The sequence below is a fragment of the Oncorhynchus masou genome, chromosome 24 (genome assembly GCF_036934945.1).
Source record: "Oncorhynchus masou masou isolate Uvic2021 chromosome 24, UVic_Omas_1.1, whole genome shotgun sequence".
In the NCBI taxonomy this organism is placed as follows: Eukaryota; Metazoa; Chordata; class Actinopteri; order Salmoniformes; family Salmonidae; genus Oncorhynchus; species Oncorhynchus masou.
The window spans coordinates 6,367,019-6,394,968 of NC_088235.1; the positions used below are offsets into that span (position 1 = coordinate 6,367,019).

At 43.4% G+C, this 27,950-nt stretch overlaps 3 protein-coding genes across 8 annotated transcripts in view; 1 reads left to right on the forward strand and 2 right to left on the reverse strand.

Annotated features, from left to right (window-relative positions):
* Positions 1-1,359: 1,359 nt before the first annotated feature.
* On the reverse strand, positions 1,360-8,071 carry LOC135511807 (leucine-rich repeat-containing protein 20-like). 5 transcript variants are annotated; one of them, XM_064933275.1, is made up of 5 exons: positions 8,000-8,071; positions 6,822-6,914; positions 4,996-5,145; positions 2,651-2,818; positions 1,360-2,279 (listed from the first exon to the last, which is right to left on the reverse strand). In XM_064933275.1, the coding sequence occupies exons 2-5, from the start codon at positions 6,889-6,891 to the stop codon at positions 2,140-2,142; spliced, it is 528 nt and encodes a 175-aa protein (XP_064789347.1). In that variant the 5' UTR covers positions 6,892-6,914; positions 8,000-8,071; the 3' UTR covers positions 1,360-2,139. The 5 variants fall into 5 exon arrangements, with proteins under 5 accessions (XP_064789347.1, XP_064789345.1, XP_064789346.1 ...); XM_064933273.1 differs by lacking the exon at positions 8,000-8,071 and adding an exon at positions 7,447-7,777; XM_064933274.1 differs by lacking the exon at positions 8,000-8,071 and adding an exon at positions 7,247-7,413.
* A 1,270-nt stretch (positions 8,072-9,341) lies between these two features.
* On the reverse strand, positions 9,342-13,278 carry LOC135511543 (nodal homolog 2-A-like). Of its 2 annotated transcripts, XM_064933028.1 has the most exons (4): positions 13,008-13,278; positions 10,712-11,090; positions 10,150-10,561; positions 9,342-9,829 (listed from the first exon to the last, which is right to left on the reverse strand). In XM_064933028.1, the coding sequence occupies exons 1-4, from the start codon at positions 13,276-13,278 to the stop codon at positions 9,677-9,679; spliced, it is 1,215 nt and encodes a 404-aa protein (XP_064789100.1). In that variant the 3' UTR covers positions 9,342-9,676. The 2 variants fall into 2 exon arrangements, 1 of the variants encoding a protein (XP_064789100.1); XR_010451262.1 differs by lacking the exons at positions 10,712-11,090; positions 13,008-13,278 and having other exon boundaries at positions 9,746-9,859; positions 10,150-10,213.
* A 1,223-nt stretch (positions 13,279-14,501) lies between these two features.
* The window catches only part of LOC135511809 (paladin-like), a 169,843-nt gene continuing 156,394 nt past the window's right edge, over positions 14,502-27,950 (forward strand). The window contains exon 1 of the mRNA XM_064933279.1: positions 14,502-14,693. The gene's annotated coding sequence lies outside the window, so the exon portion shown is untranslated. The remainder of the gene's footprint in view (positions 14,694-27,950) is intronic.

Here is a 27,950-nt window from a genome sequence, read left to right on the forward strand (position 1 = left end):
CAAAACAGAAAACAATCACCCACAACTCAAAAGTGAAACCGGGCTACCTAAGTATGGTTCTCGATCAGGGACAACGATTGACAGCTGCCTCTGATTGAGAACCATACCAGACCAAACACAGAAATCCCAAAACATAGAAAAAGGAACATAGACAACATAAAACAAAGACATAACAAAAGATCTAAGGTCAGAACGTGACACCAGTTCCCTCCATAATGTAGTAGATATACAGTATAACAGCGTCAGCTGGCCTAAATGTCAGGGCTTTCTGAAACCCTTTTCATTCCAACTGAAACAGATGGAGCTGACTGGTGGTTAGAGTTCGACCAATTAACACCATGCTTAAGTCGTATGTCCATGGCATGACCTTTCACCACCTGTCCCAATTGGCACCCTATTCCCTAAATAGTGCACTGCTTTTGACCAGAGACCTATGGTGCATTAGGGCAATCTTAGAGTGTAAATGCAAATAAAATAAATATCATACACTTATTCATGCTCTGAAAACAGATAATAACCTAGTATTCATGCTCTGAAAACAGATAATAACCTGGTCTTCATGCTCTGAAAACAGATAATAACCTGGTCTTCATGCTCTGAAAACAGATAATAACCTGGTCTTCATGCTCTGAAAACAGATAATAACCTGGTCTTCATGCTCTGAAAACAGATAACCCGGTCTTCATGCTCTGAAAACAGATAATAACCTGGTCTTCATGCTCTGAAAACAGATAATAACCTGGTCTTCATGCTCTGAAAACAGATAACCCGGTCTTCATGCTCTGAAAACAGATAATAACCTGGTCTTCATGCTCTGAAAACAGATAACCCGGTCTTCATGCTCTGAAAACAGATAACCCGGTCTTCATGCTCTGAAAACAGATAATAACCTGGTCTTCATGCTCTGAAAACAGATAATAACCTGGTCTTCATGCTCTGAAAACAGATAACCCGGTCTTCATGCTCTGAAAACAGATAATAACCTGGTCTTCATGCTCTGAAAACAGATAATAACCTGGTCTTCATGCTCTGAAAACAGATAATAACCTGGTCTTCATGCTCTGAAAACAGATAACCCAGTATTCATGCTCTGAAAACAGATAATAACCCAGTATTCATGCTCTGAAAACAGATAATAACTTAGTCTTCATGCACATAATTTGTTATGCAGTTACCTACCTATCTGGTCTAAACTCCTTACCTTGAATTTGGCCTTGGTTCATCATCCCTCTTATGAATGTCTCCGACTTAAAAATAAGTCCATTTACATTTCCACACAACGGGTCGTGAAACAATCAACCAAACTAGATAGACTACATTTAGCAAGCAAATTAATCCAAGGAGCTGATCAAATACAAATGTGGAATAAAAATATTTATTCTTTGTTTTCTAAATGAGTAAAGTCAGTCCATTCGCATGTGAAGCTACAAAGTGGGTGACGCAAGTGAACTCAGTCTGATTGATTTAGTCGTCCTCTACACAAGGAGGGACAGCATCTCTCCAGTTAGGATTGATTTAGTTGTCCTCTACACAAGGGACAGCATCTCTCCAGTTAGGATTGATTTAGTCGCCCTCTACACAAGGAGGGGCAGCATCTCTCCAGTTAGGATTGATTTAGTTGCCCTCTACACAAGGAGGGACAGCATCTCTCCAGTTAGGATTGATTTAGTCGTCCTCTACACAAGGGACAGCATCTCTCCAGTTAGGATGATAGGTTGAAGATACATTTTTTTTTAAGACGTAGCATTTAATTGCTATTCCTTTGGTGATGAAAACAGCCCATTGTTCATAAGGACTATGTACTTAGGTGTAGCTCCTGGTGCTCTCTGGAAAGGCTACCGCAAAAGTGTAAACAGCAACATCTAGTCATCTCTGAACTGAGCACAACTCAAATGGACTTTCAGTAATGGCAGCAACTACAGTAGGCTCACGTGTTCTGTTCTGGAGAGGCCTCAAGTTTGATCGTTCCATTACAGCAAACATGGGGGAAAAATATGTAATGATTAGAGGCCAAACAATTGAATCTCTGGAGAATCAAAAGCAACTAATTGTACTATTGAAAAAGTCTGAAGGCACAGCATGCAATCCTCATTGTCTCCAGGTGTGGATGAACTGTCCATCTTAGAAGAAGACAAGGTCTTAGTTGTCTGTTGTAGTTTGAATTTCAAATGTTTGAGGAAATTGTTGAATGGCAGTTAACAAGTTGTTGTCCAAAGGATTTGCCTTCAAGTTGATACACTTCAGAGCTGGCATGGCCTGCAACTTTTCCATGGGGACGTCTGTTGGAGAGATGAGAAGACACATTTTTAGACATTTGAGAAAGAGCCAATGAATGTTCACAAGAAACTAAAGGCGTCATTACGTCTGGTTCCTGATGCACCACACTTCTCCCACTTCTCTGCACTTGCTCACTTTCTCTCACGGATTAAACAACGGTATTAACTGCCTCCACCCGATTGTAACACCAATCCAATGGTATTAACTTCCTCCAGTCAATTCTAACAATCCAACGGTATCATCTCCCTCCAGCCAATTGTAACACCAATCCAAATGTATAAACTTCCTCCAGCAAATTGTAACACCAATCCAATGCTTTTAAATCCTTAGAAGAAATGTAGAGAATGGGAACGCAGCACTGACTACATCTTACCAGTGATGTCATTCCCTTCCAGGTTGATTCTTTCCAGTGACTGGATCTCCGTCAGTCTCTCGGGGAAGACAGACAACTTGTTGTTGGCCAAGTTGATGCTGGTCAGATGTTCCAGCTCGCCAACTACATCTGGCAGTTTAGTGATTACATTGCCGTGCAAGTCCAGTTCTGAAAAGATATTGGAAAATACTGCTAAATCACCAGCTAACGTACTAACGTATTCCTCACACAGATTCAACACATTCAGTCAAATATTTGTTAAATATTGGGTGTATTAGGCTAACCTGGTCCCAGATCTGTTTGTGCTCGTCTACTCCATTCTGTCATTGCCAAGCCAATGACAATTCCATAAGGTGCTGGCAAGTGAACAGAAACAGACTGGCCCCAGGCTACTGTTCGGCTGCTATGCTGGCCCCAGGCTACTGTTCGGCTGCTATGCTGGCCCCAGGCTACTGTTCGGCTGCTATGCTGGCCCCAGGCTACTGTTCGGCTGCTATGCTGGCCCCAGGCTACTGTTCGGCTGCTATGCTGGTCCCAGGCTACTGTTCGGCTGCTATGCTGGCCCCAGGCTACTGTTCGGCTGCTATGCTGCCCCAGGCTACTGTTCGGCTGCTATGCTGGCCCCAGGCTACTGTTCGGCTGCTATGTTGGTCCCAGGCTACTGTTCGGCTGCTATGCTGGCCCCAGGCTACTGTTCGGCTGCTATGCTGGCCCCAGGCTACTGTTCGGCTGCTATGCTGGCCCCAGGCTACTGTTCGGCTGCTATGCTGGCCCCAGGCTACTGTTCGGCTGCTATGCTGGCCCCAGGCTACTGTTCGGCTGCTATGCTGCCCCAGGCTACTGTTCGGCTGCTATGCTGGCCCCAGGCTACTGTTCGGCTGCTATGCTGGTCCCAGGCTACTGTTCGGCTGCTATGCTGGCCCCAGGCTACTGTTCGGCTGCTATGCTGGCCCCAGGCTACTGTTCGGCTGCTATGCTGGCCCCAGGCTACTGTTCGGCTGCTATGCTGGCCCCAGGCTACTGTTCGGCTGCTATGCTGGCCCCAGGCTACTGTTCGGCTGCTATGCTGGCCCCAGGCTACTGTTCGGCTGCTATGCTGGCCCCAGGCTACTGTTCGGCTGCTATGCTGGCCCCAGGCTACTGTTCGGCTGCTATGCTGGCCCCAGGCTACTGTTCGGCTGCTATGCTGGCCCCAGGCTACTGTTCGGCTGCTATGCTGGCCCCAGGCTACTGTTCGGCTGCTATGCTGGTCCCAGGCTACTGTTCGGCTGCTATGCTGGCCCCAGGCTACTGTTCGGCTGCTATGCTGCCCCAGGCTACTGTTCGGCTGCTATGCTGGCCCCAGGCTACTGTTCGGCTGCTATGTTGGTCCCAGGCTACTGTTCGGCTGCTATGCTGGCCCCAGGCTACTGTTCGGCTGCTATGCTGGCCCCAGGCTACTGTTCGGCTGCTATGCTGGCCCCAGGCTACTGTTCGGCTGCTATGCTGGCCCCAGGCTACTGTTCGGCTGCTATGCTGGCCCCAGGCTACTGTTCGGCTGCTATGCTGCCCCAGGCTACTGTTCGGCTGCTATGCTGGCCCCAGGCTACTGTTCGGCTGCTATGCTGGTCCCAGGCTACTGTTCGGCTGCTATGCTGGCCCCAGGCTACTGTTCGGCTGCTATGCTGGCCCCAGGCTACTGTTCGGCTGCTATGCTGGCCCCAGGCTACTGTTCGGCTGCTATGCTGGCCCCAGGCTACTGTTCGGCTGCTATGCTGGCCCCAGGCTACTGTTCGGCTGCTATGCTGGCCCCAGGCTACTGTTCGGCTGCTATGCTGGCCCCAGGCTACTGTTCGGCTGCTATGCTGGCCCCAGGCTACTGTTCGGCTGCTATGCTGGCCCCAGGCTACTGTTCGGCTGCTATGCTGGTCCCAGGCTACTGTTCGGCTGCTATGCTGGCCCCAGGCTACTGTTCGGCTGCTATGCTGCCCCAGGCTACTGTTCGGCTGCTATGCTGGCCCCAGGCTACTGTTCGGCTGCTATGCTGGCCCCAGGCTACTGTTCGGCTGCTATGCTGGCCCCAGGCTACTGTTCGGCTGCTATGCTGGCCCCAGGCTACTGTTCGGCTGCTATGCTGGCCCCAGGCTACTGTTCGGCTGCTATGCTGGCCCCAGGCTACTGTTCGGCTGCTATGCTGGCCCCAGGCTACTGTTCGGCTGCTATACAAAGATGTGTGCTACCTTAAAGATAAAGGCTTTAAAGCTATCAATCTGATAACTTGTGATAGTGTTATATAAAAGGCCCCTTCACTAAAACATGTTAAGTTTGGGGGTGTGGGGGTGGGGAGAGTATGTGTGCATAGCTACCTCTCAACTGAGTGAAGGTATTGAAGAATTTGCTAGTAACTCCCTTCATCTCATTGTCAGCCAACGTGACGACGTGTATCCTCTCTGCAACGCTGTTGAGGACCCTGAATACGCCATCTGGGAAACTGATCAGTTTGCAGTTTGACAGATCTAAAGAAGTAAAGGATAACAATTAGGAATGGCCATGCCACATCCCAAATGGCACCCTATTCCCCATTTAGTGCACTACTTTTGACCAGGGCCCATAGGGCTCTGTTCAAAAGTAGTGTACTACATAGGGAATAGGTTGCCATTTGGGATGCATGTATGAGAAAGCATGGCTTAGAGCTGAAGAAGATTAGTGTTATATTGAAGAGGTTATTTCAAAATAGACTTTACAGTCTGTCACGATCGTCGTAGTGACGAGACCAAAGCGCAGCGTGACGTGAATACATCTTTTAATGTAAGCTGAAAGACCATGAAAACAAACCGACCGTGACCGCTATAAACACTGAGCGCTATAAACACTGAGCGCTATAAACACTGAGCGCTATAAACACTGAGCGCTATAAACACTGAGCGCTATAAACATGCAACATCACATTTGACAATAACCCACAAAATAACCCAAGGAATATGGCTGCCTAAATATGGTTCCCAATCAGAGACAACGATAAACAGCTGCCTCTAATTGAGAACCAATCTAGGCAACCATAGACATATAAAACCCTAGAACGTAAACAACCCCATAAACCTACAAAACCCCTAGACAGTACAAAAACCCAAGATGAGACAAAAACACACATGCTACCCTCCTCACACCCTGACCTAACCAAAATATATAAAGAAAACAAAGAATACTCAGGTCAGGCGCGACACAGTCATACCTTGCTCAAATCTAACGTCACTGCAACCCTCTGGTTCTTATGTCAAATATGCAAATTAAGTTCACAAGAACGAGTCAGGCTGAGAGGACAATATAATATCATCCTTGGAAGGAGAGAGCTTTTGGTAACACATTACTGCCATCTGCTGGCCGAAAGTAGTAAGACTCAACAACCTGGATATACTTGAAGATCAGGGATCATCAACTACATTCAACTGTAGGCTGATTTCTCCTGGAGTGGATGGTCGGAGGGAACATAATTACAAATAATTTGTAGAATGCAAATTGACCGCAAGAAGCCTAAACAGACATAATGTTTGACTAAAACGTAATCCTTTCAAACCTTGCTTACATTTGTATACGATCACGTATCTTTCTACTATGCGTTGGAATAATTGGGAACAGATTTCTTCGATTAAAATCACTTGGAGCTGATTTACTGGTGTTTTTACAGTCTTTTATGACCAACAATGAAAATTAGACAAAGAATAATAATATACCATAGCAGTCAACAGTTTGGACACTCCTCCTTCAAGGGTTTTTCTTTGTTTGCTACTATTTTCTACATTGTAGAATCATAGTGAAGACGTCAAAACTATGAAATAACACATATGGAATCATGTAGTAACCCAAAAAAGTGTTAAACAAGCACTCCACGTGAAGCTGGTTGAGAGAACGCCAAGAGTGTGCAAAGCTGTCATCAAGGCAAAGGGTGGCTACATCAAGAGACTAAAATCTAAAATATATTTGAATTTGTTTAACACTTCTTTGGTTGCTACATGATTCCATATGTGTTATTTCATAGTTTTGATGTCTTCACTATTATTCTACAATGTAGAAAATAGTAAAAAAAATAAAGAAAAACTCTTGAAAGAGTAGGTGTATTTAAAAAAAAACTATTTTCTACATTGTAGAATAATAACGAAGACATCAATTAAATCAAAGGATTTAATGAACTTACCCAGAGTATCTTTATCTTCCTCCACTGTTGCATTGACCCTCCGGGCAACATTGGCCACAGCCTCTGCCATTATACTCGGTCTACGAATCTCACCTGGGGTAGAGATGGGGAGAGGTTGGTGTAATACTTCAGATATACATTTTAACCAGACATTTTCAAGTGAATTTTCTTTGGCATATTAAAATATTGTTAATTCATCAGGTTAATTAACATGGTTGTTGTTTTTTCATGCAATTTGGTAATTAGCTATTTTTAACATGTTACCAGGTCATGCATACAAGATTGCTCGTTGCAATTTTGTGTCAAGGATCCTCTATTGTACAATACATTAGAATGTTACAATGCATCTTGTTCAATGTCAGCCATTGCGGCAACATTGTCCTCTTCACTAAGTTCATACAAAATCACATTAATAACTTGATCACCTGTCCCACGTCAAGTTATAGGCGAGATACAACAGTTAGTTAGCTATTAAAGCGAGCTTAATTCGTAGTAATAGCTAAATTGCTAGCTTTCTAATGTAGCCTACTCATAATTCCACAAACGACGTCCGGGTGGAGATCTGTATAATAGATTGTACAATAGAATCAGCATATACTGTATGACGGAAGGTGGATCAACCTACCCTTAAACTTTAACTGTGGTTGACAGCTGAAAATGTTAGCAAGTCAGTTCAAGGCTCCGTCCAATCAAATCCATTCATTTTCAAACACCACCGTCAAATTTGGCGAGAGACTATTTTTAACCAAAGAGGATACACTGGGCTGAAGTCGATCGATGCATTTTTCAGATGATCTCTTCTGACATTATTGTTAAAATCAGTCCAATACTTCAAAATGGTTTGTTTTTGTGCGCAATTTGAGTTTAAAAACACTATTTTAGCCTCTTGTTGCCATCAATAGTTATATTGCTTCTACAGTACACGCTACCGTATTGACGAGAGTCATAGGCGCACAAGGAAGTTTCAGAGAAATAACTGCGAAGGACTACAGATTTAAATTCTGCCCATGTCTTACGCAGGATTGATCTGTATAAATATCAGTCTGTAACGGGTGTTAGGTTGTATCAAGTTGTGTCATCACAGTGTAGTGTCTCAGCACTAATAGCACATATACGACTAGATCAACTGATTGTTGAGTTATAACAGTATAAACATGGAAGTTCAGAGTTTGACCTACCTTAGGATCCTGGTTAGGACTTAGTCCGCTGTGTAATGACAGAGTTGTCCTGCCGCAGCCACTATTCTGGAAAACCCTGATTGGTCAACTATTTTTTGCTTTGTCAATGGACGCGAAGACAATGGGCATGTATTGAAACGTACTCTATTCATTCAACATTAAATCAATCATGGTGAATAGGATGCCAGGTGAATGAGGCCAGAAGATGCCGTTAGTGAATGTACTTTTTCCCCAATTGTCCTTGTTGCACGTTCTCACCAGTTACACATGAGTTATTACCTTGTACTTAATATCTGATATAGTTCTTGAGAAGTGGGCTATTTATAGTGAAGAACAAGTATTTATATTCCTGAACTTTTGGGACATTCATTTTTGTGTATTTTTTTTTTGTGATTTTGAGAGAAAAAAATAATAGAGATTTTGATCATTCTAAAAACTGAAATTCCATCCACCTATATTGTTTATTTTGTGTCAGGAATTTGTTTTGTTTTTTGGTGCCCCACTTGTCAGTCTAATAATACTGTGGTCAACAATCCAGCATGGTGCATTGCTCAACTCAGAGAATTCCAGAACCCATAGAATTAGAATGAATGAATATTCACAACAGGTCATTCTAGTGAATGTAAATATCGTGGGTTTTTTTTATAGACAAGAGTCATAAGCATATGTTATGTTACTAATGGATGAAGAACATGACAAATATTACCTACAAAATACATACACTTTAATCAGCTAACAAAATATTTTTACAATATGAAACATATTTATGACAAAATCCTCCTAAAACAGAGAGAGCAATAAATTAACATAAATACCCAAGCTTTATTTTATTATTATTTACAATAAATATAATGTCAATGTTCCGTTACACCCAGTAGGTGTATACTATAGTATAAACAGTGCTTAAATGGTGAACAACGCCATTTCCTATGACTTATAATGAAATGGCGGGTCCTCAAACTGATTCCTAAAAGCAGAAAGATAAAATCAGTCCCATTCTGAGAGAACCTCCATACTGTATATATCCAGGCGTTCTAAACATACAGGACATCTACCATACTGTATATATCCAGGCGTTCTAAACATACAGGACATCTACCATACTGTATATATCCAGGCGTTCTAAACATACAGGACATCTACCATACTGTATATATCCAGGCGTTCTAAACATACAGGACATCTACCATACTGTATATATCCAGGCGTTCTAAACATACAGGACATCTACCATACTGTATATATCCAGGCGTTCTAAACATACAGGACACCTACCATACTGTATATATCCAGGCGTTCTAAACATACAGGACATCTACCATACTGTATATATCCAGGCGTTCTAAACATACAGGACATCTACCATACTGTATATATCCAGGCGTTCTAAACATACAGGACATCTACCATACTGCTTGAGGAGTGCACAGTCACAATAACCAAAAGAACTAACACAAAGTGTTTTCTTATTGTTTTTCGACCATCTGATACAGACTCTTGGATAAGAGTTCTGTCAGTGAAATTCCACTCGAATGTTTTCCGGAACTCTCTGTTGCGTGCGTCCGAAGGAGACGAGTGGTAGCCTCGTCTCCATCTCAAGCGGTTGTGAGAAGACGGCCCCGGGCTTTGCTCCGGTCATTTCTTTACTGAAGGTCGGGTTCAAGCCTGTGACAGACGCTACAGGCAGCCACATTCATCCACAACCATATCCTCATGATGGCGAAGCAGCATTTCTCCATTCTCATAATACAGCATGCTTAGAGGACTCATCTTGGTGGGGGCGCAGCACGCCGAGGGAACCCGCTCAGGGTGGTAGTGTTTTAGGAGACTCTAGAGGGGAAAAAAGCATCAAGAAGCAATCTGCAAGTAAAGAAAAGCCAAACAACTTCAAATAGGCATGAAGCATTGCTATAGTATCTAATTGTTCTTATTTTTATTTTTTATTTAACCAGGCAAGTCAGTTAAGAACAAATTCTTATTTTCAATGACCTTCCGGTTACTAGTCCAACGCTCTAACCACTAGGCTACCCTGCCGCCCCAATGAGCTTTGTACCGTTAAGTTACATACGAAAACAGTAAAGATACATTTGAAAACCAATATATTCTATGACACATTTTGGAAAATCCCGTAGAAACACATTGAAACGTACCTGCATATAAGCATGATTTGTTGGGTTCAAGTCTTCTCCCAAAGGACTTGGACAGATCCCCTCACATCGATAGGCATTATACTTCTTTGGGAAGACGATCCAGGACCCCCAGCCTATCTGATTGAAGTCTACATGCATATCAACTCTTCGACAGAGAGACGGGTCAATCTCAATGTTTCCGCTAGACGCCTCTGGACCCCTCATGTCTGGTGGTTCCCTCTGGCCTGAGTGGCCCCTTTTTTTCCTGTGTCTCTTCGGCCTGCGGAACTTCTTGGACTCGGTGGTGGACAGGAACTTGGACTGTTCGGCCGTCTGGAGAAGACTGGCTTTGGCCTGGGAGCCCTCCTCTGACCCTGTATGAGAGAATACAACCAGTAAGGCTCTGTCGCTCACACACGGACTCTGCCGTGTTCTAGACACAGCCAACTGGACAGGATTCTGCCGTGTTCTAGACACAGCCAACTGGACAGGGTTCTGCTGTGTTGTAGACCCAGCCAACTGGACAGGGTTCTGCTGTGTTGTAGACCCAGCCAACTGGACAGGGTTCTGCTGTGTTGTAGACCCAGCCAACTGGACAGGGTTGGGGAAGTACACATCTCTCTTTGTCTTGTTTGGTGATCTCCTCTTCATTGAGCTCCTGGAAATCTGTTCCTGGCCGAGCCAGTTCAACAGCGGATCAGTAAGGTTGTACACCTTCCAGTGCTGAGAGGAGTTAATCACAGAGGAGACAGAGAAATATCCCACCAGCTGGTGTTCCTGGCAGATCCCCTGTGTCTGCCTGCACGGGTAGTCGTGGTGATGGTAGATCTCCACGGTAATGTTGGAAGCCCTCGTCGCCCGGGGAAACCTGAACCTGAGCTCCGCTGCTTGGATCCGTTCGTCGGCCAATAAGGTGGTCAGGTCAAAGGTTGCAGTCCAGCGTCGGGGTCTGTGAAATAAACCTATTGGAAAGAAGAAAAAATATATTAAAAAAATAAACAGATTTTTTAACATTTGTACTGACTTGTAGTTCTTTGAACATTATTATTTTTTTAACCTTTATTTTACTAGGCAAGTCAGTTAAGAACAAATTCTTATTTTCAATGACGGCCTAGGAACAGTGGGTTAACTGCCTGTTCAGGGGCAGAATGACAGATTTGTACCTTGTCAGCTCGGGGATTTGAACTTGCAACCTTTCGGTTACTAGTCCAACGCTCTAACCACTAGGCTACCCTGCCGCCTCTACACTCTAACCACTAGGCTACCCTGCCGCCTCTACACTCTAACCACTAGGCTACACTTGTTTCTGGTCTCATGTCAACTAAGTACTTCACATATATGTCTATTAGACAAACATACATCCAAGTTATCCACCTGGACCACCATACAATGTTGAGTACTTTAAGATTAGGCCTCTATATAGAAATACAATCAAATATTAGTTTTTTATGTCACCCCTCTTCTTCAAACCCTTTAAATGGTCTAAAACGGGCAAAATAGATTACAAATAATTAATGTTAATTGTATTTACTTACAAAAAGAGCTTTTAAGCAACCACAGAGCTAATGTGCTAACTGTTAATTTAGGAGGAATACACATGTTCTATTCAATCCTGGACAGCAATTCAGGCAAAACATTTAGCATATTGTTTCTGGGTTACATCTAAGTAGTCTGAATGAGTCATGCTTGTATTCTAAAAACAATATTGTTTTAATATTTTTTAAGGAAATACAATTTTAGATCTAGGCAAAGCATGTTTGCAAATAGAAATTCCAACCGTGTTTTTCAATGTAACTAGGCAACTAGCTTGTGGATGAATCTACCATCGGCTGGGGTCAACATCAACATGTGTGAATTAGGACATGAATTGTGATGCAAAGAAGAACAAGACGTTGGAGGTGTGGTACATAATTCATCAAGAAGATTAAAGACTATTGTACTATTGTCCAAATGTAATGTATTGTTGCTATTCATCGTCTATTTGTTGATTATAGGTACTGTACCAAAACATCTACATTCCTCTATGGGTCTGTTTTGCTCTGGGGAAATAAAACTATGAAGATTAATGATAACACAACGACAGGAGGACGAGGCTAGGACTAATCCACTCAAAGTAAACACCGGATCGAAACCAATCATTTAACACGTCCTTAGCTCGGCTTCCGCATATCCTCCATTCAAACAAATAGGTAACAACTATGACACCTAGCAGTGATGTTAAATTAGATTTAGTGGTGTTGCGAGGAGAGCGGTCCATGGAACATATAGGCTAGATGTTGTTAAAATCCCGCTCTGGCCAGAGATGTAGTTCTAGGTCATCACTTTAATCTAATCAAGTGAAGTGTGAAAAGAACTGAGGGGACTTGTTGATTTGAGTTAACAACAGATTTGAATAGGCATGTCTGGCAACATTTCTAATCAACATCTCCCATTTAAAGAAAAAAAGAGGTTTGCTTTGAGAATTAGGCTGAAAACCTGCCTTTTCACACGCTGGTCCATGTACGGTTATTCAGGCCGACAAAATGAATGTGGATTGGAGCGCTTTGAGATCGTCTGGCGAAGAGATTTGACAGCCACTGTGGTGCGCAAACATAGCAAGAAAATTATCTCCTAACTTTTTTTGAAGAATAAAAATAATGCAAGCAAAAAATAGCGCAAAGCAACATTTAATTTCTAGGCTTAGAGGAGGCTAGGCAATAGGCCATAAACTATTATAAAATGCCCTAAACAGGATATTTATCATTATGTTCTCCTGTGTTAAACTAAATTCGGGCAGGCAGTATACGCTATATGTCTAGAATGTAGCCTATATGCCCTACTAAACGAATGAATAAATAGGCCTATAGGCTAATATACTTAAAAAATATATGTAATCTTACTTTTTGCCATTACACTCTTGACTGTGTCTGCTTGTTTTGCGATGGCCTTCTCCATTACGTCTATAGGCCGAGTGAGGTTTGACTTGTAATTCCGGTAAAGGTGCATCATATACTTCGGTGCCAGGTGATGGAATCCAGGTGGACGGTGGTCTGTAGCAAAGCGTCGTGATGTTCCGTGATAAACTCCATCTCTAGATTTGTGAATTCCTTGAGTCAGCAGTATGAGCAGAGAGGCATGTAGCGCTACACCTAGAACGCCTAATGAACGCATGCTGGTCAAATTGGATGACAGATTCCTCTGCGGCTTGAGTTAAGCTTGGCTTTTATACCCCTCCCGCACCACGCATATTTAACAAGTAGCCGCGAACATTAAAGGAAATTGACATGCGTCTTCAAGGCTTGTGGCAAGGCAGGTCATCATCCATTGACTTGTTAATGAGATGCCCAAGCCAATGACTGGATGAAGTGTGTTTAGAACGACCAGTGAGCGAAAGTTCCCTATAGCACTTTTCTCATCAATAGCTCTTTCAAATGTCACTTTGTTTGTTAGCCTTCATCTACGTTCACTTTCCGTATAAAATATATTCATTCCAATCGATCAGTTAAGCTATAGATTAGGGTTAATGGTTTTAGTTTGATAAACCTATACATTCTGCTTTCTGTAACGAAGAGCAAGCTGGTTATGACAATAGATTACTATTCATTCTATGGATATAAGTCTATATAGTCTTTCTTACATATGTTTCTAAAATCGGGGCCCGTATCCACAAAGCATATCAGAGGTATGAGTTCTGATATAGAATCGGCCCGTATTCACAAAGCATATCAGAGGTATGAGTTCTGATATATAATCGGCCCGTATTCACAAAGCATATCAGAGGTATGAGTTCTGATATATAATCGGCCCGTATTCACAAAGCATATCAGAGGTATGAGTTCTGATATAGAATCGGCCCGTATTCACAAAGCATATCAGAGGTATGAGTTCTGATATAGAATCGGCCCGTATTCACAAAGCATATCAGAGGTATGAGTTCTGATATAGAATCGGCCCGTATTCACAAAGCATATCAGAGGTATGAGTTCTGATATAGAATCGGCCCGTATTCACAAAGCATATCAGAGGTATGAGTTCTGATATAGAATCGGCCCGTATCCACAAAGCATCTCGGAGTTCGGAGTTCTGATCTAGAATCTGTCTATATAATTGTATTCATTATGATTTAAAAGGAAAAACAGGTCATTCCTCTTTCTCTTCAGTTTAGGCATGCAGACTTTTAATAGGCTCGAGGGGCAATGTTATTGTAATATCATTAATAGCATGATAATAATAGGCCTGTGTGAGCAAATACAATTCCATGTTTTCAGAGATGTGCTGTCTTTTTGTGTTTTATTATAGACTATTATAAATACTGCGCTCTGCGTGAAAAGAACAGTGGATTGAACGCTCAACTGACAAAAAACATTCCTTAGTGCGCATGCCCAGACCCTGCTTTTATTCAGATAGTGGAAATCCTTTCCTCCGAAAATCTCCGAGAAAGGACCGTATTGGTAGACAAATACGTGGAAGAAACTATCCCTGAAATAAAACACAAACCGCTGCTTTACATCACTTTTCCTACGTTTATTGAAACATCCGACTAATGAGTGATTTTTGGAGCATACACGGTTCTTCCGAGTGAAATGGTGAGTACATTTTACCGTCCTGTCTCATTTCCCGTGTCCACGCGCACATTGGTAGGCTAAACTGTAAAACATCGGTATTCCGAGTTTGTGTTTATGTGGAAATGTTACTAGCCAAATGTGAAGTGTGTGTGCTGATGTCGGTACGCGCGGCCAGTGCATGACCACGTTGCAACATTGCATCAAACAAAATCAAATGTGGTATAAAGTTGAAGTTTGTGGCATGTGGTTGGCTTGGCCGCCCTCCAGTCTCCATCGATAGGCTATTGTATGTCGACCCAGTCATTTTGATGTAGCACTGAAATTGTTTAAATTGTTCCAGTAAACTTGTTTGAAGTGCCAACCAATCTATCATTCATCGCCCATTGCGGCTGGGGGGTGGAATTCGTGTGGTACAGATGGTCCCGATGTTCATTGGCTAATAGGTGTGTAATATTCAAATGATAACTGTTCGGTCGACTAAATGATTATTGGCGCTTTTACACGTTCAGTAGACCTGTTCAGGTGTTTAACACCTCTTAGGTCCGTTACTGTGCTACAAATACAACAGTTCAGTATTTTGTGATTAGTTAGTTAGACTAAGTTTATGTAAATAGAGCAGGTGATTTGGACGGCAATTTAAATGTCCTTTTCGTTTGATGTCATTTTTAACCCCCCCCCCCCCCCCCATTTAGACCTAATAGAGTGATTTGCCAAGCTCTCGAATTAGGCAGGTCAAATAAAGCAAGATCTTGTTTAATGTCCGTTACTCTGCATTGACACAGAAACTAGGCGCTACATTTTTTAAATCTCGTCAAACTCAAGATAAAAAGTGATTATGAAGATCAATCAGGCCATTACAACATATCGATACTGTTTTTGATACCGCGCTGCTCCTCCCCTTCCTTTAATCAATAAATAAAGGAGCCACATAGAGAGAAATAGAAATGGCGTCTTTCTGTAGGCACTAACTCCGCCATGGTTCTTTGGACAAAGCCTATGGGGGAATTTAATGGCGTTTTTGGCCGAAAATAAGGTCTGTGGTAAAAACACAGGCTTAGGGGATCTCATACTTTTATTTAAAATGAGATCATCTTCATCAGCGAACGTCACTTTTAGTGAATTTTGAAAAATGTGTCATTTATTTAAAAAATAATAATTAAAATGTCATGTTTAAGTGACTGATTATCTCATAGAACAAAATGTATTCAATCTCCTAAACCTTTGTTAACCTCAGAACTTAATTTTAGCGTTTATTCCAAAAACCGTTTTCTTTCCCCATAAACATTTCCCATAGGGATGGCTGAGCGAACCAGACATAAGTCATTTGTGGGTTTTAGGACTACAAGCTGTCGACCTCTATTGACCAGACAAAACACAATGCAAGCCAAGTTGGACTTGACCAGCTCCTATAGGGCTCTTGTTGGTTAATCAAGAGACTGTTCCCCAGGCTTCCTCCCTGACGGAGCCCTATTCCCAATACACTGAGTGCACAGAACATTAGGAACACCGACGCTTTCCATGACACAGACTGACCAGGTGAATCCAGGTGAAAGCTATGATCCCTTATTGATGTCACCTGTTATATTCACTTCACTCAGCGTAGAGGAAGGGGAGGAAACAGGTTAAATAATGATCTTTAAGCCTGGAGAATATTGTGTGTGTGTGTATGTGTGCCATTGAGGATAAATGGGCAAGATAAAATGTTTTTTAAGTGCCTTTGAACGGAGTATGGTAGTAGGTGCCAGACACACCGGTTCGAGTGTGCCAAGAACTGCAACGCTGCTTAGTTTTTCACGCTCAACAGTTTCCTTGTGTGTATCAAGAATGGTTTACCACCCAAAGGACATCCAGCCAACTTCACACAACTGTGGGAAGCATTGGAGTCAACGTGGGCCAGCATCCCTGTGGATGTCCCAACGAATTGAGGCTGTTCTGAGGGGAAAAGGGGTGCTAATGTTTTGTAAACTCAGTGTGTATATAGTGCACTATGCACTACTTTTGACCAGAGCCCTGGTCAAAAGTAGTGCACTATATAGGGAATAGGGTGGTGGTCACACTGCGTTAAAAAAATGACAGCGAGTGCCTGTGACTGGCGCACGTTGTCTCGCTCTCCTCCCCACTGCAGAGAAAAGGCACCACAGCACAGCAAATGACTGAAAAGTTATCTTACCAAAATCCCTCATTTGTTTCAGGCAAAAACATTCCCTCAACCTTTGATCTCTTTATGTGAAACATGTAGGCATTGCTTGCATGTGACCAATAGGACTTGACCCATAGCCCATCATAATCACATTAATAAATTTGATTATAACAAACTCCCAACACAGTATCACATGATAGCAAAATGGATGGAAGCGGGTGACTGTTTAGTGACTGTTTAGTGACTGCTTAGTGACTGTTTAGTGACTGTTTAGTGACTGTTTAGTGACTGCTTAGTGACTGCTTAGTGACTGTTTAGTGACTGTTTAGTGACTGTTTAGTGACTGCTTAGTGACTGCTTAGTGACTGTTTAGTGACTGTTTAGTGACTGTTTAGTGACTGTTTAGTGACTGCTTAGTGACTGTTTAGTGACTGTTTAGTGACTGTTTAGTGACTGTTTAGTGACTGCTTAGTGACTGTTTAGTGACTGCTTAGTGACTGTTTAGTGACTGTTTAGTGACTGATTAGTGACTGTTTAGTGACGGTTTAGTGACTGTTTAGTGACTGCTTAGTGACTGCTTAGTGACTGTTTAGTGACTGTTTAGTGACTGCTTAGTGACTGTTTAGTGACTGCTAAGTGACTGTTTAGTGACTGCTTAGTGACTGTTTAGTGACTGTTTAGTGACTGCTTAGTGACTGCTTAGTGACTGCTTAGTGACTGTTTAGTGACTGTTTAGTGACTGCTTAGTGACTGTTTAGTGACTGTTTAGTGACTGTTTAGTGACTGTTTAGTGACTGCTTAGTGACTGCTTAGTGACTGTTTAGTGACTGTTTAGTGACTGCTTAGTGACTGCTTAGTGACTGTTTAGTGACTGCTTAGTGACTGTTTAGTGACTGCTTAGTGACTGTTTAGTGACTGTTTAGTGACTGCTTAGTGACTGCTTAGTGACTGCTTAGTGACTGCTTAGTGACTGCTTAGTGGCTGTTTAGTGACTGCTCAGGAGGGAAAGGAGAAGCCAGATCTGTTGAAGACAGTTGACTTATATAAAGCCTTTATTACAGCAGACTGAAAACAGTTGCATGCAGTCGTGAATTGTGGTTTAATTAATTTTTTAGGCTAATTATTCAAAGCTCACTTTTTGTTATTTAGTCCACTGAGACAGGCCTCTATAATGGATCAGTCCACTGATACAGGCCTCTATAATGAATTAGTCCACTGAGACAGACCTCTATAATGGATCAGTCCACTGAGACAGGCCTCTATAATGGATTAGTCCACTGAGACAGGCCTCTATAATGGATTAGTCCACTGAGACAGACCTCTATAATGGATTAGTCCACCGAGACAGGCCTCTATAATGGATCAGTCCACTGAGACAGGCCTCTATAATGGATCAGTCCACTGAGACAGGCCTCTATAATGGATCAGTCCACTGAGACAGGCCTCTATAATGGATCAGTCCACTGAGACAGGCCTCTATAATGGATCAGTCCACTGAGACAGGCCTCTATAATGGATCAGTCCACTGAGACAGGCCTACTCTTACTTATCATTCCTCAGCCATTCTGGAATAATGTTTTTTTATGTCCAAGCCAAGGTAGTGCAATGGTTATTTCTGCCACTGGGTGGCACAACATTAGCTTTGAGTGGATGACAAGAGTGTTTTAAAAATGTTCCAGCCTACATTATCTGACATACTTACAACATATATTTCCAACTTCTTTGTCTCAGGGGATGTTACACTAGAGACATCCTGCCAGTTTGTTCTGGCTCGCCTGCCCTCTCTATTCTCTTTTCTTTTCTTCCTGTTTCTATTCTCAACATATAGTCTGTCCCCCATCTATTCCAGAGCAGCTCTGCTCTATTCTCAACATATTGTCTGTCCCCCATCTATTCCAGAGCAGCTCTGCTCTATTCTCAGCATATTGTCTGTCCCCCATCTATTCCAGACCAGCTCTGCTCTATTCTCAGCATATTGTCTGTCCCACATCTATTCCAGAGCAGCTCTGCTCTATTCTCAGCATATTGTCTGTCCCACATCTATTCCAGAGTAGCTCTGCTCTATTCTCAGCATATAGTCTGTCCCCCATCTATTCCAGAGCAGCTCTGCTCTATTCTCAGCATATAGTCTGTCCCCCATCTATTCCAGAGCAGCTCTGCTCTATTCTCAGCATATTGTCTGTCCCCCATCTATTCCAGAGCAGCTCTGCTCTATTCTCAGCATATAGTCTGTCCCCCATCTATTCCAGAGCAGCTCTGCTCTATTCTCAGCATATTGTCTGTCCCCCATCTATTCCAGAGCAGCTCTGCTCTATTCTCTACATATTGTCTGTCCGCATCTACTCCAGAGCAGCTCTGCTCTATTTTCTCAAATACTGTGTTATGTGTATTGATATTCTGCTCTACTTTGAGGCTGTGAAGAGGAACCTTGTTCTCTGTCAGCCTTCTTCTCCCTGTCTGAAACTCTTTTATTTACATTCTTGTCTGGAGAAGGGGTCTTTGCATAGTTCTGTCTAAGGTTGTAGACAGAGTACACTATAAACACAGGTGTCAGTACAGTGCCACTGGAGAGAATGAACTGAGAGTCCCTGTGTGGAAAAGGAAGGAGAGATGGAAGGAAGGATTCATTGTGTTAAATTATAGGATGTTGGATATGGGTTAGAAGGATGTTGGATATGGGTTAGGGTTAGAAGGATGTTGGATATGGGTTAGGGTAAGAAGGATATTGGATATGGGTTAGAAGGATGTTGGATATGGGTTAGGGTTAGAAGGATGTTGGATATGGGTTAGGGTTAGAAGGATGTTGGATATGGGTTAGGGTAAGAAGGATATTGGATATGGGTTAGAAGGATGTTGGATATGGGTTAGGGTTAGAAGGATGTTGGATATGGGTTAGGGTAAGAAGGATGTTGGATATGGGTTAGAAGGATGTTGGATATGGGTTAGGGTTAGAAGGATGTTGGATATGGGTTAGGGTTAGAAGGATGTTGGATATGGGTTAGAAGGATGTTGGATATGGGTTAGGGTTAGAAGGATGTTGGATATGGGTTAGGGTTAGAAGGATGTTGGATATGGGTTAGGGTTAGAAGGACATTGGCCAGGGCAGGATGTCGTGAACTTGGAACTGACATAGAGGACATTACCCAGATCCTTCTGGTTCTGACTGGTACAACAGCTTCGTGGAGAGAGTGTTGCTCTGTCCCGCCGTGGAACATGAGCTGTGACTCTTCTCTCACTTCTGCTCTGCTCCTTTTCCTCTTCTGTGGAGTGATGAATATTGGAGGCAGGACAGTCTTGGTTTGACATGTTGGCCTCAGTGTACCGAGTCCGCTTTCCATGAGAGCTGCAGAGCTTAATGACGACAGTCATTGTAATTACTGAAGGACTGTGTAACAACATGCTAATTAAGGTGGTTAATGACAGTGTTACTACACACTAGGGCAGGGCGGTTAATGACAGTGTTACTACACACTAGGGCAGGGTGGTTAATGACAGTGTTACTACACACTAGGGCAGGGTGGTTAATGACAGTGTTACTACACACTAGGGCAGGGTGGTTAATGACAGTGTTACTACACACTAGGGCAAGGTGGTTAATGACAGTGTTACTACACACTAGGGCAGGGTGGTTAATGACAGTGTTACTACACACTAGGGCAGGGTGGTTAATGACAGTGTTACTACACACTAGGGCAGGGTGGTTAATGACAGTGTTACTACACACTAGGGCAGGGCGGTTAATGACAGTGTTACTACACACTAGGGCAGGGTGGTTAATGACAGTGTTACTACACACTAGGACAGGGTGGTTAATGACAGTGTTACTACACACTAGGGCAGGGTGGTTAATGACAGTGTTACTACACACTAGGGCAGGGCGGTTAATGACAGTGTTACTACACACTAGGGCAGGGTGGTTAATGACAGTGTTACTACACACTAGGGCAGGGTGGTTAATGACAGTGTTACTACACACTAGGGCAGGGTGGTTAATGACAGTGTTACTACACACTAGGGCAGGGTGGTTAATGACAGTGTTACTACACACTAGGGCAGGGTGGTTAATGACAGTGTTACTACACACTAGGGCAGGGTGGTTAATGACAGTGTTACTACACACTAGGGCAGGGTGGTTAATGACAGTGTTACTACACACTAGGGCAGGGTGGTTAATGACAGTGTTACTACACACTAGGGCAGGGTGGTTAATGACAGTGTTACTACACACTAGGGCAGGGTGGTTAATGACAGTGTTACTACACACTAGGGCAGGGTGGTTAATGACAGTGTTACTACACACTAGGGAAGGGTGGTTAATGACAATGTTACTACACACTAGGGCAGGGTGGTTAATGACAGTGCTACTACACACTAGGGCAGGGTGGTTAATGACAGTGTTACTACACACTAGGGCAGGGTGGTTAATGACAGTGTTACTACACACTAGGGCAGGGCGGTTAATGACAGTGTTACTACACACTAGGGCAGGGTGGTTAATGACAGTGTTACTACACACTAGGGCAGGGTGGTTAATGACAGTGTTACTACACACTAGGGCAGGGTGGTTAATGACAGTGTTACTACACACTAGGGCAGGGTGGTTAATGACAGTGTTACTACACACTAGGGCAGGGTGGTTAATGACAGTGTTACTACACACTAGGGCAGGGTGGTTAATGACAGTGTTACTACACACTAGGGCAGGGTGGTTAATGACAGTGTTACTACACACTAGGGCAGGGCGGTTAATGACAGTGTTACTACACACTAGGGCAGGGTGGTTAATGACAGTGTTACTACACACTAGGACAGGGTGGTTAATGACAGTGTTACTACACACTAGGGCAGGGTGGTTAATGACAGTGTTACTACACACTAGGGCAGGGCGGTTAATGACAGTGTTACTACACACTAGGGCAGGGTGGTTAATGACAGTGTTACTACACACTAGGGCAGGGTGGTTAATGACAGTGTTACTACACACTAGGGCAGGGTGGTTAATGACAGTGTTACTACACACTAGGGCAGGGTGGTTAATGACAGTGTTACTACACACTAGGGCAGGGTGGTTAATGACAGTGTTACTACACACTAGGGCAGGGTGGTTAATGACAGTGTTACTACACACTAGGGCAGGGTGGTTAATGACAGTGTTACTACACACTAGGGCAGGGTGGTTAATGACAGTGTTACTACACACTAGGGCAGGGTGGTTAATGACAGTGTTACTACACACTAGGGCAGGGTGGTTAATGACAGTGTTACTACACACTAGGGCAGGGTGGTTAATGACAGTGTTACTACACACTAGGGCAGGGTGGTTAATGACAATGTTACTACACACTAGGGCAGGGTGGTTAATGACAGTGCTACTACACACTAGGGCAGGGTGGTTAATGACAGTGTTACTACACACTAGGGCAGGGTGGTTAATGACAGTGTTACTACACACTAGGGCAGGGTGGTTAATGACAGTGTTACTACACACTAGGGCAGGGTGGTTAATGACAGTGTTACTACACACTAGGGCAGGATGGTTAATGTAATGACAGTGTTACTACACACTAGGGCAGGGTGGTTAATGTAATGACAGTGTTACTACACACTAGGGCAGGGTGGTTAATGACAGTGTTAGTACACACTAGGGCAGGGTGGTTAATGACAGTGTTACTACACACTAGGGCAGGGTGGTTAATGACAGTGTTACTACACACTAGGACAGGGTGGTTAATGACAGTGTTACTACACACTAGGGCAGGGTGTTAATGACAGTGTTACTACACACTAGGGCAGGGTGGTTAATGACAGTGTTACTACACACTAGGGCAGGGTGGTTAATGACAGTGTTACTACACACTAGGGCAGGGTGGTTAATGACAGTGTTACTACACACTAGGGCAGGGTGTTAATGACAGTGTTACTACACACTAGGGCAGGGTGGTTAATGACAGTGTTACTACACACTAGGGCAGGGTGGTTAATGACAGTGTTACTACACACTAGGGCAGGGTGGTTAATGACAGCGTTACTACACACTAGGGCAGGGTGGTTAATGACAGCGTTACTACACACTAGGGCAGGGTGGTTAATGACAGTGTTACTACACACTAGGGCAGGGTGGTTAATGACAGTGTTACTACACACTAGGGCAGGGTGGTTAATGACAGTGTTACTACACACTAGGGCAGGGTGGTTAATGACAGTGTTACTACACACTAGGGCAGGGTGGTTAATGACAGTGTTACTACACACTAGGGCAGGGTGGTTAATGACAGTGTTACTACACACTAGGGCAGGGTGGTTAATGACAGTGTTACTACACACTAGGGCAGGGTGGTTAATGACTTACTACACACAAGGGCAGGGTGGTTAATGACAGTGTTACTACACACTAGGGCAGGGTGGTTAATGACTTACTACACACTAGGGCGGGGTGGTTAATGACAGTGTTACTACACACTAGGGCAGGGTGGTTAATGACAGTGTTACTACACACTAGGGCAGGGTGGTTAATGACAGTGTTACTACACACTAGGGCAGGGTGGTTAATGACAGTGTTACTACACACTAGGGCAGGGTGGTTAATGACAGTGTTACTACACACTAGGGCAGGGTGGTTAATGACAGTGTTACTACACACTAGGGCAGGGTGGTTAATGACAGTGTTACTACACACTAGGACAGGGTGGTTAATGACAGTGTTACTACACACTAGGGCGGGGTGGTTAATGACAGTGTTACTACACACTAGGGCAGGGTGGTTAATGTAATGACAGTGTTACTACACACTAGGGCAGGGTGGTTAATGACAGTGTTACTACACACTAGGGCAGGGTGGTTAATGACAGTGTTACTACACACTAGGGCAGGGCGGTTAATGACAGTGTTACTACACACTAGGGCAGGGTGGTTAATGACAATGTTACTACACACTAGGGCAGGGTGGTTAATGACAGTGTTACTACACACTAGGGCAGGGCGGTTAATGTAATGACAGTGTTACTACACACTAGGGCAGGGTGGTTAATGACAGTGTTACTACACACTAGGGCAGGGTGGTTAATGACAGTGTTACTACACACTAGGGCAGGGTGGTTAATGACAGTGTTACTACACACTAGGGCAGGGTGGTTAATGACAGTGTTACTACACACTAGGGCAGGGTGGTTAATGTAATGACAGTGTTACTACACACTAGGGCAGGGTGGTTAATGACAGTGTTACTACACACTAGGGCAGGGCGGTTAATGACAGTGTTACTACACACTAGGGCAGGGTGGTTAATGACAGTGTTACTACACACTAGGGCAGGGTGGTTAATTGTTGTTTTAAGAGAACATGGACCACCAAACTATGTGATCGTCTATTTCAGGAAACAGATGTGTAAAAATTGATCTGGAAACGTTTTGAGTCTTATTGCCATTGTCTCACTGACAGGTAGAACCCATGAAGATGTGTTTAAAACAGACGAGGCCACATTTCAGTCTGAAGGAGGTACGCTTTGGATTCATAAAAATAAAAATAAATCAGAATTAATCAAAGGGCCAGTCTAAATTGATAATGACATTATCAAATGCTTCTCCCAGTACTTTTTGTAGCTTTTAAATTAAATACTCAGTCTCAGTATTTATCCTCTGCAAGATATGGCAGTTCACATTCTCCAGAAAGACGTTGTTTCTCATTCATGATGATATTGCAATAATTTCTTGAGCATCAGAGCCTTGGCCTGTGGCCTCAAGCATCAGAGCCTTGGCCTGTAGCCTCCAGCATCAGAGCCTTGGCCTGTAGCCTCCAGCAGCAGAGCCTCCAGCAGCAGAGCCTCCAGCAGCAGAGCCTCCAGCAGCAGAGCCTTGGCCTGGAGCCTCCAGCAGCAGAGCCTTGGCCTGGAGCCTCCAGCAGCAGAGCCTTGGCCTGGAGCCTCCAGCAGCAGAGCCTTGGCCTGTAGCCTCCAGCAGCAGAGCCTTGGCCTGTAGCCTCCAGCAGAGCCTTGGCCTGGAGCCTCCAGCAGCAGAGCCTTGGCCTGGAGCCCCCAGCAGAGCCTTGGCCTGGAGCCTCCAGCAGCAGAGCCTTGGCCTGGAGCCTCCAGCAGAGCCTTGGCCTGTAGCCTCCAGCAGTAGTAGGAAGAAGGAATCCGTGAGACAGTACAGCAGCACTCAATGTAATGTTCATATCATGATGGAAACACTCAACAGTAAACAGTCCTGTACTCACCCATGACTGCGTGACCTTGCACTACTCCAACACCATCATTACGTTTGCCGACGACACAACGGTGGTAAGCCTGATCACCGACAACAAGGAGACAGCCTATAGGGAGGAGGTCAGAGACCTGGCAGTGTGGTGCCAGGACAACAGCCTCTCCCTCAATGTGATCAAGACAAAATAGATGATTGTGGACTACAGGAAATGGATGGCCGAGCACGCCCCCCATTCACATCGACGGGCCTATAGTGGAGCAAGTTGAATGCTTCAAGTTCCTCGTTGTCCAAATCACTAAGGACCTATCATGGTCCAAATACACCAACACAGTCATGAAGAGGGGAAGACAAAGCCTCTTACCCCTCAGGAGACTGAAAAGATTTGGGATGGGACCACAGATCCTCAAAAAGTTAATTTTACAATTACTTCAACTTAGGGCTGGGTGGTATACCGTATTTGACTATATACTGGTATTTATGAACGGACTGGTTTGGATTTTTACTTTACCTCTTTAACGGTATTTGAATGTTTGGTTTGTTAAATGTGATAAGCCATGTGTAACGTCCATTTTTATAGTTTATCCCGCTACTTGAGTCATCCCTCACCTCTCTCTCCACGCCCTTTTCCACACAGACTAAGCCCCGCCCCCGTCACTCAAGGAGCGCATTTGTTGTTGCTTGACCACGAGACACTTTCGTTCAGTCTGCATGGTCAATGCAGCACATGCAACAATGTTGATGACAACGATATTGTTTCCACGTTGATCTTAATATAAATCCAAAAGCATTCTATAATTACAATATAGGTCTTACATCTGCAAACAGCTAGTTTGTATTTTCTTAGTAAGTTAAGCTAAATCGTTTTAGCCACTAATGCTAATCGCTAGTTAGCTGGCTAGCTAACAGTATCTTCTAAATCAAAGAGGGATAGATGAAGCATGAATATGTTGGCTATATATGAGTAAAGATTTAATGAAGCCAAAGATTATAGGGTCCCCTAGGAAACACTGACCATCACTTTGGTTCCTACCCAGTCACAATAACTCGTTAATGGCATTTTCATTCGTTGTTATGTCAAACAAAACTGTATTCAAAGTGCCCACTATTATTTATACTCTAACTATAGAATTATAATAAACATTCTATTTCCATGATTCCAAAAGTTCACCTGACTGTTTTGATCTAAATCGTAATTGTAACATTTGGTTAAAAATAAGGCCTAGCATTTTTCTCCATATCGTGACAGTGTGGAAATGATCTCAAACGAGTGCAGGAAATGCAGAAATTGATGGAAATGCAGGAAATAATTTGAGGTTGAAGTTGAATTGAACAGTATAAACCAATCAGAATGGAGAAAAGACCCATTGAAATCATGTAGAATATGTGTGGTGCCACCCTAGGGTCACGCCCTACTCATAAAGCAAATGTAGAACTTTTATTAGTCAAAAACATAAAATACAGTCGCACTGTCCAAAATGTGAAAATCACCATGTGATATTTTGGCCATATTTTGGCCATATCCAGCCCTACTTCAACTACCTCGTACCCCTGCACATTGACCCTGTACCGGTACTCTTTGTGTATATAGTCTCATTATTATAATACTACAGGAGTACCGGTACTCCTTGTATATAGTCTCATTATTATAATACTACAGGGGTACCGGTACTCCTTGTATATAGTCTCATTATTATAATACTACAGGGGTACTGGTACTCCTTGTATATAGTCTCATTATTATAATACTACAGGGGTACTGGTACTCCTTGTATATAGTCTCATTATTATAATACTACAGGGGTTCTGGTACTCCTTGTATATAGTCTCATTGTTATAATACTACAGGGGTTCTGGTACTCCTTGTATATAGCCTCATTATTGTTATTTTATTGTGTTACTATTTCCTTTTTGTACATTTAAAAAAAATCAAATTTCTCTTTTGCTTTTTAACTCTGATTTGTTGGGAAAGGCCTTGTCAGAGCACTTGATTGAGCACTTCCTGCTTCTCTACCTCAGTGCTGTGTGTGTGTGTGTGTGTGTGTGTGTGTGTGTGTGTGTGTGTGTGTGTGTGTGTGTGTGTGTGTGTGTGTGTGTGTGTGTGTGTGTGTGTGTGTGTGTGAGAGAGGACTAGAGATGACACAATATGTTACTACAACCACTACATCCTCCAGTCAGACACACAGCCCTGTGTACACAGCTCAACCTGTAGTAGATGTTACTACAACCACTACATCCTCCAGTCAGACATACAGCCCTGTGTATACAGCTCAACCTGTAGTAGATGTTACTACAACCACTACATCCTCCAGTCAGACATACAGCCCTGTGTATACAGCTCAACCTGTAGTAGATGTTACTACAACCACTACATCCTCCAGTCAGACACACAGCCCTGTGTATACAGCTCAACCTGTAGTAGATGTTACTACAACCACTACATCCTCCAGTCAGACACACAGCCCTGTGTATACAGCTCAACCTGTAGTAGATGTTACTACAACCACTACATCCTCCAGTCAGACACACAGCCCTGTGTATACAGCTCAACCTGTAGTAGATGTTACTACAACCACTACATCCTCCAGTCAGACACACAGCCCTGTGTATACAGCTCAACCTGTAGTAGATGTTACTACAACCACTACATCCTCCAGTCAGACACACAGCCCTGTGTATACAGCTCAACCTGTAGTAGATGTTCTAAGCCAGCTGTTCCTATTATCTCAGCTGGAAGTCTATTTGCCCTCTTAGATGAAATGACATCACACGTTAATTGCTAATGAATGAAGTAATTAGTACGTGGCACTACATTACGCGATAGCAACAACGTGCTGGTTACCTCTCCCCAGGGTGCTGTGATTACCCATCTCCCTAGGGGATCTCCCTAGGGTGCTGTGATTACCCATCTCACTAGGGTGCTGTGATTACCCATCTCCCTAG

Excerpts from the sequence above, each read along its gene's own strand:
- LOC135511543 (XM_064933028.1), bottom strand. The coding sequence starts at position 13,278 with ATGCGTTCATTAGGCGTTCTAGGTGTAGCGCTACATGCCTCTCTGCTC. Across the intron at positions 10,562-10,711 it reads AACCCTGTCCAGTTGGCTGG|AACACGGCAGAGTCCGTGTG; the intron begins GTCTACAACACA and ends GGCTGTGTCTAG. Across the intron at positions 9,830-10,149 it reads CAAATCATGCTTATATGCAG|AGTCTCCTAAAACACTACCA; the intron begins GTACGTTTCAAT and ends TTTCCCCTCTAG.
- LOC135511807 (XM_064933272.1), bottom strand. Across the intron at positions 5,146-6,821 it reads GGAAGATAAAGATACTCTGG|ATCTGTCAAACTGCAAACTG; the intron begins GTAAGTTCATTA and ends TTACTTCTTTAG. Across the intron at positions 2,280-2,650 it reads GGAAGGGAATGACATCACTG|ACGTCCCCATGGAAAAGTTG; the intron begins GTAAGATGTAGT and ends TCTCTCCAACAG.